At 37.6% G+C, this 16927-nt stretch overlaps 1 protein-coding gene across 1 annotated transcript in view; it reads right to left on the reverse strand.

Moving 5' to 3' along the window:
* The window catches only part of SPATA17 (spermatogenesis associated 17), a 150394-nt gene extending 134993 nt beyond the window's left edge, over positions 1-15401 (reverse strand). The window contains exons 1-2 of the mRNA XM_004375931.3: positions 15220-15401; positions 8520-8643 (exon numbers count right to left, since the gene is read on the reverse strand). Coding sequence (XP_004375988.2) covers positions 8520-8643; positions 15220-15401 — 306 coding nt within the window. The remainder of the gene's footprint in view (positions 1-8519; positions 8644-15219) is intronic.
* Positions 15402-16927: the final 1526 nt, after the last annotated feature.

Genomic DNA, 16927 nt, shown 5'->3' on the forward strand with positions numbered 1-16927 from the left:
GATAATTGTTACTTTCTAGGAATATTGTGGAAATAAATATAACAAAAATGTTTTTGAGCTAGTCCCAGGAAGATAACATACAAATCGAAATTATGCTCTGGCTTGCTTCGACCCTTTATAGCCAGGCTCTCGTTTTTCTCTGTCTTTGCAGATAAACGCACTCAGAATCAGTGTTTCTTGTAAGTGCTGAATCATTTCGGAGAAAAAGAAAAACAATTCAATGACTTTGGGGCAACTCAAGGAGCAGTGTATAGTCAGAATACTGGTGTTTTCAAGAATGGTGACTGGGTAGCCATAAGCCTAGACTAAAGTTCCTGATGTCATAAGCCTAGGATACCGTTCCTGATGCAGACCACAGATACAGGCCGCTAACTCAGATGGTCGCTGTGGTCTGGTTGTACTGACGATGCCCCAGCATCATAGTTTGTTGAATTGGTTGTGTAACCTTCAGCAAGTTGCTTCATTTTCCAGACTTGGTTTCTTTAATCTGTTAAAAGAGAAGGCTAGAAAGATCACCTTTAAAGATCCCACGCTACTCAAGCACACTCCAATCAGAGGCCCTCTGCCAGTGGGTGTTCCTACTGCTACATTCTTCTCCACCAAAACATTTATACAAACTACTGGGAAGTTAAAAGCAAATACAAAGTACTTCATGTAAAACTTATGAGTCTACCTCCCAACTCCTACTCCCAGAATTCTCAGTCTTAATGCCATATCACTTCAGCTCCTATAGAGGTTTGTCATAACTAAGTGGTGAGTAATGTGAAAATTAAGAACTGGTTGTGGAGAATGTTGTATGAAGTAGGAAAGAAATACGAGGTATCTGGAGTGATATACTTAATACCAAAAAAAAAGGGAAAAACCCACTGCCGTTGAGTCGATTCCGGCTCATGGTGACCCCATGTGTCACAGAATAGAACTGTTCCATAGGGTTTTCTTGGCTGTGATCTTTACTGAAGCAGATCGCCAGGACTTTCTTCCACAGTGCCACTGGGTGGGTTCTAACTGCCAATCTTTAGGACAGTAGTCAAGTGCAAACTGTTTGCACCACCCAGGGACCTAATAAAGTTCATAACTGATGTCCAAGGGCAGGTGCCCTAAACAAAATGAAAATATGGACAAGTACGCCTTTCATGTTCTCCACTTTCTGTCTCAGTACTGAAATACCTACTTTCCTCCTCAGATATCCTGTGGCGTTGTTATGCCCCTTAGCAGCCCAGGAACCCTTTCATACCAACCTCCCCTTACCCAGAGCATACCTATTTGGGTCTTCATAGTCTGGGCATTACCTCAGGGCTCTGGAACTACTTTTACCAACTATACTAATAAGAGCAACTTAACTAATATGTCTCCTTTCCAAAATTACTGTAATTTAATAAGGAGGAAAAGAATTCATCTTTAATGGTAAAGTAATGGTAAATTCAAAGTATTAGTGGAAAGTATATGAGATACTGCCTTTTTTGGGGGGAGGGAGGGAGAGAATTCTGAAGTTCCAAAATATGACAAGCCACAAGAAGTCACCTATGTCATATACATGAAGAGAACTTTATGAAGAATTATTCTAGATGTTAAGTCAGAATGTATCAAAATGTTCCTATTGAGGAGCAAAGGTAGATAATGCTGAATAGGCAAAATGGAGTCAGATTGCGGAGAGCTCTGAATGCCTAGGCTGAAGAGTTTGGATTTTCTTCCATAGACAACAGGGAGTCTTTAGAGGTTTATAAGCTGCCGAGAGATAAGAAATTTTTATAGTGTTACTTCAGAAAGATTTCTCTGATGGTGGTTAAAATACTGGGTTAAAGGGCAAAAGACTGAAAAAAATCATTTTAGAGACTATTATCATGCTCAAGATGGAAGAAATGGGCATGAAGAAATTGATTTGAAATATACCTGGAAGGATGAACTGGAAGAAGTTTATGAATTTACACAGAAAATAAAGAAGAGTAAAAGATTTCAAAAACTTACATGACTAGGAATAGAGACTGATTTGGACAAATAAAGAAAAAACAACATCAACCAAAAAAAAAGCCAGAAAATTAAAGCAAGGAACCATGTGGAATGTCCAAAACCAGGTTGCATCAAGTCATGAAGATCATAAATGTACTATTAAATTCACTGGATATAAAGTTATTATTAACAGCCATAAGTAACATGGATGTACATTGTGGATATTCAAAAAAGATACAAGGCCCAACCAAGTAACTAGGAAAGAAATGAATTAATATTTTTGAAGTCAAAAAGTGGTTCAGAGATAAGGTGTAAAAGGTCTAAAAATGTGCTCCAGAGACTCAGTATAGGCATATGTTTTAACATCCTCTTGAGTTTCCCGACTATTGCTGTTATAGCATTGTCTAAAGTTAATGCCTTATGATAAGGCTCTCCAAAGATGCTTTCCAGATAAACCACATATAAAAGATACATGAGACGCACACACACACACAACGGCAGGTGCATACTGAAACACTACCATTCTTCTATACTTCATCATCTCAAATTAAAAACCCAACAATCATATGTTGAGTACTTAATGTACGGAAGGCACAGAAACTCCTCACTTACAACACTGGGAAGATAGAGTCCAAAGCAATAATTGGTTTGGAAGAATCAATACCTTTCTTAATTTATACATTTTTCACCTGATAAGATTTGTCTTCTAAGCATGTCATCCATACCAACAGACCATCAATTAATTATGGATATATCAAGTTTACTTTTTAAATTAAGATGTTTTATTTCGCTATACAAATATAATTTTTTTTAAAAAAAATACAATTCAGAAGCAGCTGAAATCATTTTGTTTCACTCAAAAAATTAAGTAATATAAAGTTTTATCAGTATTATTTGGAGTATGCAGTCTTTTTAAAGAAGTATAAATACCTGAAAATTGTTATCTCAGAGTCCATATGAAATTTTCACTACCCACTAAAAGAAAAACATTGAAAAACTATAATCTAAATTGACTTGAAAATCAATACCATAAAATAAATATGTGTATTTTTATTAAATTTCATTGTTTATATTTTAGTTTTATTTTCAATATATAGAAACTATTAAACGTCATAATCCAAAATAAAATAGACACAATTATGTAACATACTGACTTACTTGTATATTTTGTATTTATCCTTTTTATTAACATTACTAAAACAAAAACAGTGTAATATTTTCACCAATCACTTAAATGCTAACGTGTATAATTCTGTACAGTGGCCTATATTTCCAAACATAAATATTTTATGATTTGGGTCTTGAGTTTCTATTTGTATCTGGGACCTCCAGAAGATCCTTCAAACATGTAGCAACATTTTAGAGGCAGTATCTTCTAATGAATCCAACAATAGATTTTTGCACATACCTACCAGTAGGTGGAGCAGACAACATAATTTATTAGCCAAGAACAAGGGCAAGGGAATGAAAGTCAGTTTATTTGGAATAAAACAAATCTGCAAATGAGATTTTCTTCAAAGGAAATACATCTTACATGTGTTAGATTTAGTTTGACTGGTTACTGAATCAAAATAAATAACTTTATTAAATAATCTTTGCAGAAAGATAAATGTGCAAATGGAGGCAATGTTTGCGTTTTACTTTATTCAAATCAACTAAAATTAGCTCTCTTTTCATAAAACTTTTACAGAGACAAAGATTTTTTTGATGTGTTCATTTAATAAGGGCACTAAACCCAATCCTTTTTTACAGGTGATGGGGTGCATAACAAATAGCATTTTCTGGGAAATATAATTGACTAATCCTATTATGTCTGTAGCAACAAATTAACCTTATTACTACTAGTAAATGGTGATTGATTATTTACACAAATAAGTTACCATGTTCGGCTTTCTGATTGAAATAAACATATACCAAAAGTGCTTTACTATGACTTGAACTTTTTAATTAATAAAACCCTGAGGGGTCTATTAATTCACTCATTGCAATATTAGTTATTTACTTGTGTAATTCCTATTAGCACTAACATATGTGCTTGAATAAAGATGAGATAATTAATACCAGTAAAAATTAGTAATAGCTTTTACAACTATTTTAAGATATACATTGGATTTGTACCAAAAATACACTTAAAACTGACTTTAAAACTGTTCTATCAGTATATGAATATAATCAGTGGATCAGTGTAATCATTCTAGAATTATTAATATATTAAATAATACATTATTCCATTTATTAGCTACATCTGAATATACACAAATACTATTTTGGCTTCAAAATTCACCTTTTTTGAAGCATTATGTGTCTCAGAATACACTTTTTATTTCCACTCAAAAAGTTACGCTATATTAGAATTATGAACATTTTAACATAAAAATTAGTATTCTATAAACTGTGTTAATATCATTCTAATTTATTGAAATCTTCAATAAAAATAGTGTCCTCCTCTTGCTAAAAATGCTATCAGAATTATTTAAGTAGGCCAACAAAACATTCTCTATCTTAATATACTTCTTAAAAAAATTAGTTACATTTGGATATTTCTGCAGTAAATTTAAAAATATCTGCAGGAAATGAAAGTCAAATTGATGCAATCTTTCAAAATAATAAATAATCTTAAATAATTCATATTTGGCTTTTGTTCAGTGCTTAAATGTGTATTGAATATAATGTAAAATCAAACTTCTTAAAGCAAACAATACAATTAATCTGTAAACAACTGACTCAGAAATATTTTAAAATCTGCAGCTTAATTTCTTCCCAAGAGCTAAGTCATGCCGAGAAAATCAGCAACAGTACTCAGAAGGACGGGTCTTTCACTCTCTGAGTTTTACAGGTTAAGGAAAATTTTTTAGGAAAATAAAACAGTACATGGCAGCAAATTCATACATGGTTGTTAATTTCAAGTGCGGTCACCTACATAAGCTCCACAATGGAAAGCTGGCTATCGACATCCACTAAAAAGATGTTCCAATTAGACTGAAATTAGACGGCTCACTCTGTGTGGCTAGGGGTCACGTCTTGTACATGTTTATATCCCAAAGTCCTACAATGGTACCAGACAGATGGTAACCAAAAAAAACCAAACTCTTTGTCTCAAGTCGATTCCAACTCATAGCAACCCTACAGGACAGAGTAGAACTGCCCCATAGGATTTCCAAGGAGCGGCTGGTGGATTCTAACTGCTAACATTTTGGTTAGCAGCCGTGCTCTTAACCACTGTGCCACCAGGGCTCCAGATAGATGGTAGGTGCTCAGAATTATGTATAAAGTTATTATCTGACATATTTAAAAGTTAAGATTCATATTCATTCTATTTATTGAATGCTGTTTTTGTTTCAGTCAAGATAGTTTATGACTGTGATTTGTAGAATCAATTTTAAAACTCAGTCCTTTTCATACCATGGTGAAAAACAGTGATTTAAAGCAAGTAAAGCGAATCTCCTGGAACCTAGGATCCCGTCAGGACAACAAATTTCCTGATCAAAATACGCAGATGAGACCGGGATGACACCACTATTCCACTGTGTCACCTCATCCCCCTCAAAAAGAAAGACTGCCATGGGAACAAAAGTCTCCAGAGTTTCAAAGAGCTGCTCCTTTATCTCAAGTTCCTTATGATCAAATATTAAGACCACTGTGACAATGTGCACCAACTTGGTAGATCCAAATGAAAATCCCTGATATCCAAGGAGGTGATTTCTGAACGTAATTTTCCCTGTAACGCCCTCGGGTCTATGAAGTCAGCTGTAAAATAGGAAGAAAATACCACTATACAGATTTCTAACCAATTATCATTAATAACTGAAGGAAAACAAAGAAAGGAAAGCATAAGGTGAATACTTCCAATGGCAAGACTGACAGAGGAAAATGAAAGCAAAGAATCTTACTTTATCCTTGACAGGTTGAATTCTAATAATATGATTATTATCATTTACTGAATGCCCTCTAAGGGCCTGGCGCTGCTTTAAATATACAACATTTAATCCTCTAATGCTCTTTCAAGGTGGGTTTTATTATCCCACACTCACGGAGTGAAACGGGGGCTCAGTAGCTCAGAAACCCAAGGTAATCTCCTATCTCCTAGTATTTTACCCTAAGTCAGAGAGCTGGGATGCCAGCTCAGCTCTGTCTGATGACAATGCCCCTGCTCTTTGTACAGTACCACCAAAACCAAACCAAAGCTGTTGCCATTGAGTCGATTCAGACTCATGGCGACCCTATAGGACAGAGTAGAACTGCCCCATAGGGTTTCCAAAGAGCGGCTGGTGGATTCAAACTGTCAGCCTTTTGGTTAGCAGCTGAGCTCTTAACCACTGTGCCACCAGGTCTCCAGTGCACAAAAAGTACCTATCAAACTGCCTGGCAAATGGTAAGCACTCTGTGAGTAGTCAGTGTTATATTATTTTCATTAGTAAAACCACAGAGTCTCTATGGACTTTCTACATTATTCCACTACATACTCAATAGCTAGATGCCCTTAGATAAAACAGAACCATCAAATGTTTCAGCTAAACCAGATTTCACTCTTTGTTAAATTGCTTCTCTATTACACTGTCCAAAAAAACTATAAACACCACAATTAGAACTCTAACTAAGAAAGAGTCATAAGCTGGGAGTTATCAAATAAACAACCGTACCCTGAAAATTCCATTCATATAAGTTTACAGAATTAGAGATACTAATGGCTCCTTAAGGAGCCCTGGTGGTGCAGTGGTTAAGCACTCATTTGCTAATCGGAAGGTTGGCAGTTCGAACCCATAAGCTTCTCTGCAGGAGAAAGATGTGATGGTCTGCTTCCATAAAGGTTACAGGCTTGGAAACCCTGCGGGGAACTTCTGTTCTGTCCTATCAGGTTGCCAGGAGTCAGAATCAGCTCAGCGGTGACGGGTTTGGTTGTTTGGTTAACGGCGGCTTAGTTTCATCAGTTATTTGCTAATAACTGAATATTTAAAAAAAAATAATTCTACAAGGAATTTTTAATTTATAATTCTATATATAAAAACATAGCCCACCAACTGAAAAAGCCAAACTTTTTACTGTCAAGTCAATTCTGACTCATAGAGACCCTATAGGACCGGGTAGAACTGCCCCACAGGGTTTCCGAGGAGCAGCTGGCAGATTCGAACACTTAACCACTGCGTCACCAGGGCTCCAGCCACGCAACTAAAATTTCTACATTGTTATGGATTTTATAATTCTAAATACTTCAACTTTTATTTTTTTAAATTTTCCTTTAAATTATTATTTAAGAATTTAGAATTGAAAGACCTCAGTTTGAGTACCAGGTCAGTTATTACTTAGCTTTGTGTCTGTAACCAGTCACATAATATCTCTGCGTCTACTGTTAAGTGAAGTAACCCAACTATAGAAATCCAAATAAATAATAAGATAGTGATCATTACTGTAGAGTATTATTTAGACAACGAAGTAGAGGCTAGACGCCCAGGAGACGTGACCCAAATGTGCATGACCAGACAGCAGTTAATATGTTTTTTAACTTGGATGCATCAAAGGATGACATTCAGGTGCCCTGGTGACTCAGCGGTTAAGCACACAGCTGCCAAACGAAAGGTTGGAGGTTCGAACCTACCCAGCGGCTCTGTGAGAGAAAGATCTGGCGATCTGCTCCCATAAAGACTACAGCCTAGAAAACCCTATGGGGCAGTTCTACTCCGCCACATGGGGTCGCTGCAAGTCAGAATCGACTTGACAGCACCCTTCAGCAACAACAAGGATGACATTCACTTTGGGGTCTCATCCTCCACCACTGAGACTTGATGTGCCCACATTTGAAGGCATTTGAATATGATACTCTGGGCTAGAACTACGAGACTGGATTTGAAAGTCAGTAAGAAGGAATTAAAAAAAAAAAACCTCTAAATTGCTACATTCCTGACTAGAACTCAAGTAATAAAGCATATCTCAACTCTCAAATTCAAGCTGTTTCAACCTCATTCCTTTTTGCGTAGAATATTATACATGAGATACATTCTTTCTTAGCAACCATGCCAAAATCTGTCACTTTGCCAAGTACTATAAAGTAAATTTCTAAGTGTTCCAAATTCCACATTAACATTTCTATATGAAGATGTGAAGTAAACTGCTGAAGCAATTTTGCTAAAAGCTTTACCTGAAAGCTTCCAATCGAAATTTTGAAAGGATGGGGAAATGCTTTTCATCTCAACATTAGCTCAATTAAAAGAGAAAACATGAAAGCCAGCTCAGCTTAATACTTTGGTAGTTCTTGATCAATTCACAACACAACAATCAGGCACTCAACGCGAGTTTTGAAAGCGAGGTTAGGGCCTTTGTGCCGTGTTCTGACAGGGGCTGACCACACCGCTGACGGGGACCTTTCTGCCAGCATCCCAGCAGCCGCCTCTAAGAAGCTGCTGTCACAGACGAGGCCTGGTGCCTGCACGCCCACAGAGACGCACGGAATTGAACTCCAAATAGTGTCTTTGCAATATCTTTTCAACAAGTCTTGTCCCATTCAGCCTGCTAGTTTATCTCCGTCAGGCGAGGGCCCCAAGTGGCTTACGGGAGCTGTCAGGGGCAGGTAGACCAACCTGTTTTGTGCTGAGGAGGTAATGCATCTTTCGGGCCTGGTGATCTCTTTTCTTCTCTTCCCTTTCCAGGACGGTCTTCTTCTCTTCTCTTTCTTTCATCTCTGCAAACTCTTCCAGTGCCTCCCTGCATCACAACAGTCTGCAGTTATTTACAGTACCAAAAATCTGCTAACGTTTTAACTCTTTCACTGATGAAAATCAAGTCAGTGTTTTGAAGGGCGACTATCATCCACATCCATCAAAATTAGTGGTGTAACATATCTGAGCTGCACAGTCTATACGATCTCTCCAATCTTTAAAAAGCATGTACATGATTTTTCAATTGATTAAACTTTTAAAATCAAATACCTATGTATTATAATTAATTCAATAGCTGGGAAACACTCATATCACATGCAAAGCACTGTTAAGTGAATTTTTACATTATCAGTTTCTGTGGTTGATGATTCGCAATTTTGGACATACGTTTATCCCAAGAAAACATCTCAACTTCCAATTTCCTTTAAATTTGGTTTTATACTTATGGATCTCCAATTCTTTATTTTGTAGTCTAACTAATGATCTAATTTCAAAAGTATGATGGGGTTTAATACACAGAGTTTATTGTCATTTACTTTAGTTAACAGTTTTAGATACCAGTACGATTACATAGATTATTCTGTGCTTAAAAGATTGACATTTTGTTCATTTATAAAAATAATGTAATGTTAAATTAGTTGAATAAGTTCCAGTCTCTTCTAAGTATACTAAATTCCACTGATTAACAAAACCTTTCATCATTAGCGTGTATGTATCTAAGAAATCTAAACCAAAAAAAAGTTTTTAAAAATATACTATATGAAAGACACATACTAAATAGAATAAGATATTATTAAATATGGAAAAAATAACTAGATCATTTCTTTTCAAGGACAAATTTAATTATTCATGTTAAAATAATCCTTTGAAATTGCACTTTACTCTTTTTTTTAAACAAAAAAAAAGATGCATAACTTAGTGTCTAGTGTCATCTGTAAAATCTTAAGTCAGGCATCTGAGCATTGCCTCAAAGATATCAGGGGAGAGTAGAGGAAAATTCCAAAAATTAAGAAAGAGTCTCATACCTACTTTAATCTCTAGAAATACTTTTGTTGCAATTTTCTGTTAAAGGCCACACATATTATACTTCATACAAGGTTACTTATGAAACACACTGACGTTTAAAAATCACCATGCTATGCTATTGCAGCAGAGTAATTTTTTTCAACGTAAGATTAAACTGCAAAATAAATGAATTACTTGGAGTGGCATGGCCCCCATTTTGCCACCCTTCTCTTGAAAATTGCTTATTAATATGAGAAAAGGAGTCAGAAAATAGCCTGTTTTGCTTTATGCATAGTATTTCGGGGGCTTCTGCGCCCACAGAGCTGGGCTAGCTGCACATTTAGATTGTGTTGGCAAGCTGGTACAATGACCTTTCTGACCTGCATCTCAAGGCTATTATTAATCGCTAAGTAACCTGGTAAAGCCAAACAAATTTGTTTCCATTGAAAGGATCTCTATCTGTGTCTGAGAGTTTGTTCTGTACCAAACAAACCTCATTAACTGTGTCCATTTTTGACAAAGAACCAGGAGTTAGAGGGATGGGTGACCTTTCTTTGTCCTTAAGGTACAAATTTCAAGGCAGTTACATACAAATAAATGAGAACTTTTACCAGAAAAAATAACAATCATGTGTTACATAAAAAAGGGAATACATTATTAATCTGAATCTTTACTGTTGGTATTATATAAAACATAAATATTTCCTTTATAATTACTCTTACAAGGCTTTAAAATAAATTGAAATAACCAGTGAAATGCTACTTTGAAAAGAGTCATAAATACATTTATCCAATTTTGTATTACTCCAAAGATAAGTACAATAACTTCTAAGCAATCACAAAAATAATACATCTACAAAGAACTTGGTGCTCTATGAATGATTGCATGAATGTCAAGAAATCTTATATAAGAAAGAATAGCTGTGTGTGTGTGTGTGTGTGTGTGTGTGTGTGTGTGTGTTGTAACAAAGAAGTACATAGTACTGGGATACAAAATCAAAAGTGTAAGTTCTTTGAAGTAGTATAAACAATCCATCTTCAGGCTATGAAAATGCAAAATAACAACAGCTTGTACTTGGGGGACAGGACAAGGAGGTCTAAAACTGGGTGCTAAACAGAAGAATGTCAGTTTCCAGTGTACAAACACAACATATAGGAAACACACAAGAAATAGGAAAGCCCCTGCCTTAAAAAAAAGAAAAAAAAATCTAGAAAACTTGATAGTACACAAAAAACTAATCTGCGATAATCTCAAAGCACAGAAGTATTTAATAAATTCACAAAATTATTGGAAAAAAAATCAATTCTCAGGGTCCTAGATTAGTATAACACTGGAGAGTGTGTGAATACGTTGAACACCTCAGTTATACTTGTGTCAGATGGGCTTTGCTGAGTGACTAGGTAGGAAAAGCTGAATAAATGGTTTGCCTTTGACATACAAGTGTTGGTTACATCAACGGGGATGAAGAGATGGCTCGTGTGAAACCAAAACCAAATCCATCATGAAACACATAACACAAATTACATTCCCATTAAAAGTAAAATGATGGAAACCATTCTAGGATCCCCTACAAAATTATAAAAATAACTTGTTTTTAAATCCTAGAATTTTTTAAATATAGTATTTTAGAAATGTTTAATTTTTTTTCCCAAATACTTTCAGGTTGTTTTCAATATTTTTTTTTTTATTTCAGGTATATTTTCTTATTTCTAGCCTCAAAGGAGAAAACAAGTCCTGTGACACATATGGGATACCAAACTCACTGACACCAAGTCAATTCCAATTCATAGCAAGCCTATAGGTGTAGAATTGCCCCATATGTTTTCCAAGGCTGTAATCTTTATGGGAGCAGATCTCCAGGTCTTTTCTCCCACGGAGCGGCTGGTGGGTTTGAACTGCCGACCTGGTGGCTTAACCATTGTGCCACCAGGGCTCCTCTATATATGGGATACCAAAAAAAGTAATAATAATAACCAAACCCATCGCCACTGAGTCGATTCTGACTCTTAGCGACCCTACAGGACAGAGTGGAACTGCCCCATAGAGCTTCCAAGGAGCACCTGGTGGATTCGAACTGCCAACCTTTTGGTTAGCTGCTGTAGCTCTTAACCACTGCACCACCAGGGTTTCCATAGCTCTTACTAATTTCCTCATTTTATAAATATGGAAACAAATGAAGAGATTCAATGACCTATTCCAAATAACAAATCAAGCAATAGCAGAGAGGGAACTAGAATTCCTAGATTTCCAGATTCTCCAACCCCACACCACGTAGCAGTCATCCTCATATAAGAAATACTATACAGAAAATATTTTTTCTTGAAAATGACCACAGAAGTCTTCTCCTTCCTGTGATTCTGTTGTTCTGTAAACAGTTGAAGAACTTTATATACACCCCAAGGCTTTTTGTACCAGTTTTTATATCTAAAATATTTTGTGATATTAGTTTAAAAATAAAGGTAGAGACTAGTGAAACTTTTGCAAAGCTTTACATATTTGAACGTATTTTGCCAGTGATATTTACAACAATAATAAAATGTTTACAGATTCTAATAATGACAGCAATAATAAAAATAATAGTTGCCACTGGGAGGCAACAGAGGGAGCAGTTAACAGACAAACTCAGAAATAACTACTCAGTTTAAATTCTCTGCTGTGCTATTGACTAGCTGTATAGCCTCTGTGCCTCAGCCTCTTCATCTGTAAAAATGCAAACATATGAGAATTGGTATCTTCCTCATCAAGCTGTCCTGAGGATCATATAAGTTAATCTATATAAAGTACTGAGCAGCGGCTGGCATGCAAATGTTAGCTCTTTATTGAAGGCTTACTATGAGCCAGGGACTAGGCTGCTTGCTTTATCTACTCAACTGGATAAAACATTTTCTGCTGCATTCTCAAATTCCCTCTATGGCCTCCCCATTTCTCTCTCCTGACCAGCACACACTTGGGTGAAATTTTCGCTGCACAGCAGGGAATCTGGCTTCCTAAGAGGCCTGGGGTAAACCTTGACGGATGGGGAATGGGAGACAGAAGGGAACCATGCAGATAAATTGCCCCTTCCTCCGCCCTCCATTCTCCTTGCACACCTGAAGAAAACCTGCTGCATCATGCTGAGTCACTCGAGGACTCTGTGTGAAGCAGTGACCAGGCCTGCAGGAGCCCATCATGTCACCTTCCTCCCTGCAGGACCAGACACCCAACCCTCCAGCAGCCAAGTGCCTTGCTGCACACTGCTCACAGCTGTAGCCCTCTGAGGAAAATGAGCTGCCCTGCCCAGCATTCCGCAACCCCACCCCACATCCAATGACTGGGCATCTGCGGGAGAACAGAGGCCCAGACCCTTGTTTCAATTTGGGGCCACTCTAGAGAGAGATGTGAGTTTCAGGGTCTTCTCAGATTGGCCTCTGACACAGCTCAGCTTCTCCCTCTGCCCTCCTGCCCCCTCCCTTAGAGGTGTTATTCCAAGAATGCTCCCCCCAAAACCTGCACCAATTCGCCACCTCAGAGTCTGCTGTCTTGGATGACCCTTCACAGTCTGCGTTTCCTCACCCATGCTGCCCTGTGCTTGATCCACTCAAAGTATCAGCACTTTAATCCCTGCCTTCTGTTCTGCTTTCAAGAGGTCCCTCGCTAAGACACACATATTACCTCATTTAGTACTCTACAGTCCTGTGGCACAAATATCATCATCCCCTTTTACAAATTAGGAGCTGAGATTCACAGGGGTTAAATCTCTGCCCAACCTCCCACAGCTGGAAAGTGCAGAGGAGGATTTGAATCCAGGTAAGACTCTGTATAATTTTTTATTTCTTTGTTGAAATTATAATTTGTATAAAAGTATTATGAGGCACACCTTCTACTGTCTTTGAAGGACTTCCTAGTGCCTTAAAAAGTATGAACACCCACAATTTCCGAGGGGGCTGCTAACAAGACTACATTCCTGAAATGAAAACCAAACGCCGTCACCTACACCGTTTTTAAGAAAAAAGATTCTGAGGAAATAGATTTGAACAACTTTCTAGCGCCTTCAGTACTTTTTGAGGACCGGTCGTCAGTGACATGCTTCTGTTGTAAGAAATCTTCAAAATAAAAATAGCTGCACAGCCATATTTTCTGCTATGGTACCTTATGACTTAAGAGTAGTTAAGTGGAATTTATCATATGTATTTACGTTTAATCTGACAATTTTCTGCGCTCAATATGTCCATATTAATTTAACCAAATAAGTAAACAATAAAAGAAAAAAAAAAGATAGGGCTAAGTCTAAAATTCAAGTAAAAATATCAACTACAAATAAAACAATTATATGCTTAGACTGGGTCCGTGACATCCAAAACTATTTTGAGAGTGAGCCGAGGTCATTTGCATTAAGAACAAAAGATTCACTTTAAGTCAGTCAAACCCTTGAAACCACTTATTTTATCCCCCTTATTTTGCTCCCTGGTTACCTACTACCTGGACAGGTGCTGCAAATCGCGTGAGGGTGGCAGGCTGCAACCGAAACTACCGATTAGAACCAAGCATTCTGCAGCGCTCAGTCATTCACACTGAGACCGACCCTGAGTTCCACACCTTACTCTGCAGACGCGAACATTAGGGAAACATTGAGAAAGGTCCTCTCATACATCTTTAGTTACTGCTGAAAATGCCTTATTTGTTACAGTATAGATCAGTTTCTCTTGAAAATGTCTAAGTATTTTAACAGTTACAGTCCTGAAGATAACATTCATTCATTTATTCTGTCAGGCAGTCACGAGTGTGCTTTAAAAAAGAAAATTAAAAGAGATAAAGAGGAAAAAAAACAAACAAACCTTGTTCCTGCCTTCAAACAACTTGCAAACAAAAGCAGTAATAACTAACTGGAAAATAGACAATAAGTCTATGCAATAAATTCATATGCAGTGCTGTGGTTCTGGGAGCTTAAACCCGATTAGAAAGGCTTCATGTAGGTGGTGCCACTGGAGACAGGAATCGAACAACAAGCAGGCAGAGAGAGAGGCAGAGAGAGAGAGCGGGGGTGGAGAGCAGCGGTACTGAAATGAGGCCAAATAGTTCACAAGAAACTCAGGCCCTCTTTTGTAGACTTTGGCCACCAGCAGCAAAGGGGAGAAGTGCATGTGCTGTAGAAGCAAGGGTTCCTGGCCATGGGTGAATGGGCCCTCTAAGGGAGATGCCAGCAAATTCATAAACCATACAGACTAGATATTTTAAGAATGGAAGAAGTAAAAAAGAAGATAATGGCCGATGTTATAAAATTACAGTACCACGACTTCACTCTGATCACAGAAAGGGATAGTCCAGTTGCTCCATTGTTTCATTTACCTACTTTGCATGATTTTAAAAAGCAGTAAGACTCCATTCAAAGATCATTCATGAAAATCATTTTTTTTTCCTTCTTCTGACTCTTTTGAATCGACTTAGCCGAAAAGGATTTTTTGTACAGTGTTCTTTCTAAAATTCACGGTAAAATTATTTTCTTTTTACTATTCTGGATAATTTCTGTAAAACGGAGTAGAATTTTATACCATATATACCAAGTCAAATAATTAAGAGTAACACGCAGCTAAATACAACAATAGGCATAATAATAAAATGGATTTACACAGGGCATTACTTTTCAGGGGCTCCAAGTGCCTCAGAACACCCAGTAAGGTTGAGAGTAGGGCAGGTATTATTAACAAGGTCCTTGTTCTTCGTGAAACGAAATGACTTTACAGATGGTGACTCTGAGACACAGCGTCGGGGCTGTCCTGTATGAGGTAGATCAAGGCACATCGTATTCTCTCCCATTTGCATGCCTTCGTAGAGGTTCAGCAGTACTTCAATCTCCTGAATTTATGCTCTGGGTAGAGTTCAGAGATAAGGTGGCTAAAGGTTCTATTTCATATGAAAAGAATTGCATGATCTTATTTCCTTTGTGTTTACTCAAAAATCACACATTGTCTCTCGTTTAAAACGTGTTAACCTCATTTGAAGCAAAGACATTTGCAACTGCCTTTGCACAGGACCCACTTGGTACAGTCCAGGGAGATGTCCAAACTGCTCTGGATGTTATTGTAAACCAATAAACACACTGTGGGAAGACGGCGACGTATTCTAAAACAGTACGCCGCACGTAGCTTCAGGAAACACCTGAGTTTGGGGAAAATAAGCGATCAACTGCTAACTGAAAGGTCGGTGGTTGGAACCCACCAGCTGCTCTGCAGGAGAAAGATGTGGCAGTCAGCTTTTATAGAGATTTACAGCCTTGGAAACCCTATGAGGTCGCTATGAGTTGGAATCGACTCTACGGCAGTGGGTTAGTGGGTTATTGATTAAATTGTTGCTTTATAACAGATCTTAAAAATCACTTCCATGTGAATGCCAACAAAATCCTATTCTGTTTATACCATTATAATTCAAGTATTTATTTTGGGTTAGCTTAATTCTTTCTTTTTAACAGCTTTATTGACATATAAGGTCCCTGGATGTCGAAAACAATTTGCACTAGACTACTAATCTAAACTTTGGTAATTTGAACCCACCCAGCAGTGCCCTGGAGAAAGGCTAGGCAATCTGCTCCTATAAAGATTCGAACCAAAAACAAACCTGTTGCCATCGAGTGGATTCCGACCCATAGCAACCCTGTAAGACAGAGTAGAACTGCCCCATAGGGCTTCCAAAGAGCAGCTGGTGGATTCGAACTGCCAACCTCTTGGTTAGCAGCAAAACCCTTAACCACTGCGCCAGCTATAGCCATGAGAACCTTATGGAGCAGTTCTACCGGGCAACATGTGAGGTCACATGCTTTGGCACAGAATCGACTGCAACGGGTTTGGTTTTTCAGCTCTTCCTGAGATACAGCTCACATACCATACAATTCACCCATTTAAAGTGTACAGCTCAATGACTTTTAGTAGACACACAGATACGTGCACCCATCACCAGTGAGTTTTAGAACATTTTCATCATCTCGAAAAGAAACCCTGTACCCTTCAGCTATTGCCCCCCCTTACCCTCTAGTCTCCTTCAGCCATAGGCAACCACTAATCTACTTTCTGTCCAGCTGAATCTTTATACTGAGACTACCTCTACGTTGTAATCCTGTGGTTTACAGTTTACACGTTTCTAGGACCTCTAAGTCATCTTTTATTACAGAGCCCTTAAAGAGAAGGAAATGAAACACATCTCCATGATTAGATTTGTCATTTTGGCAAGATTATTATGGCAACAGTAAGGAGAATAGAGGGATGAGGAGAGACAAAGAGATCCAGACAAAGGATTGTTAGGTCTTGGTGACGAATGGAATGGAGGAAGGGAACTTTAAAACGATTCCCCTGATT

This window comes from Trichechus manatus, unplaced genomic scaffold (assembly GCF_000243295.1).
Source record: "Trichechus manatus latirostris isolate Lorelei unplaced genomic scaffold, TriManLat1.0 scaffold00039, whole genome shotgun sequence".
Lineage (NCBI taxonomy): Eukaryota > Metazoa > Chordata > Mammalia > Sirenia > Trichechidae > Trichechus > Trichechus manatus.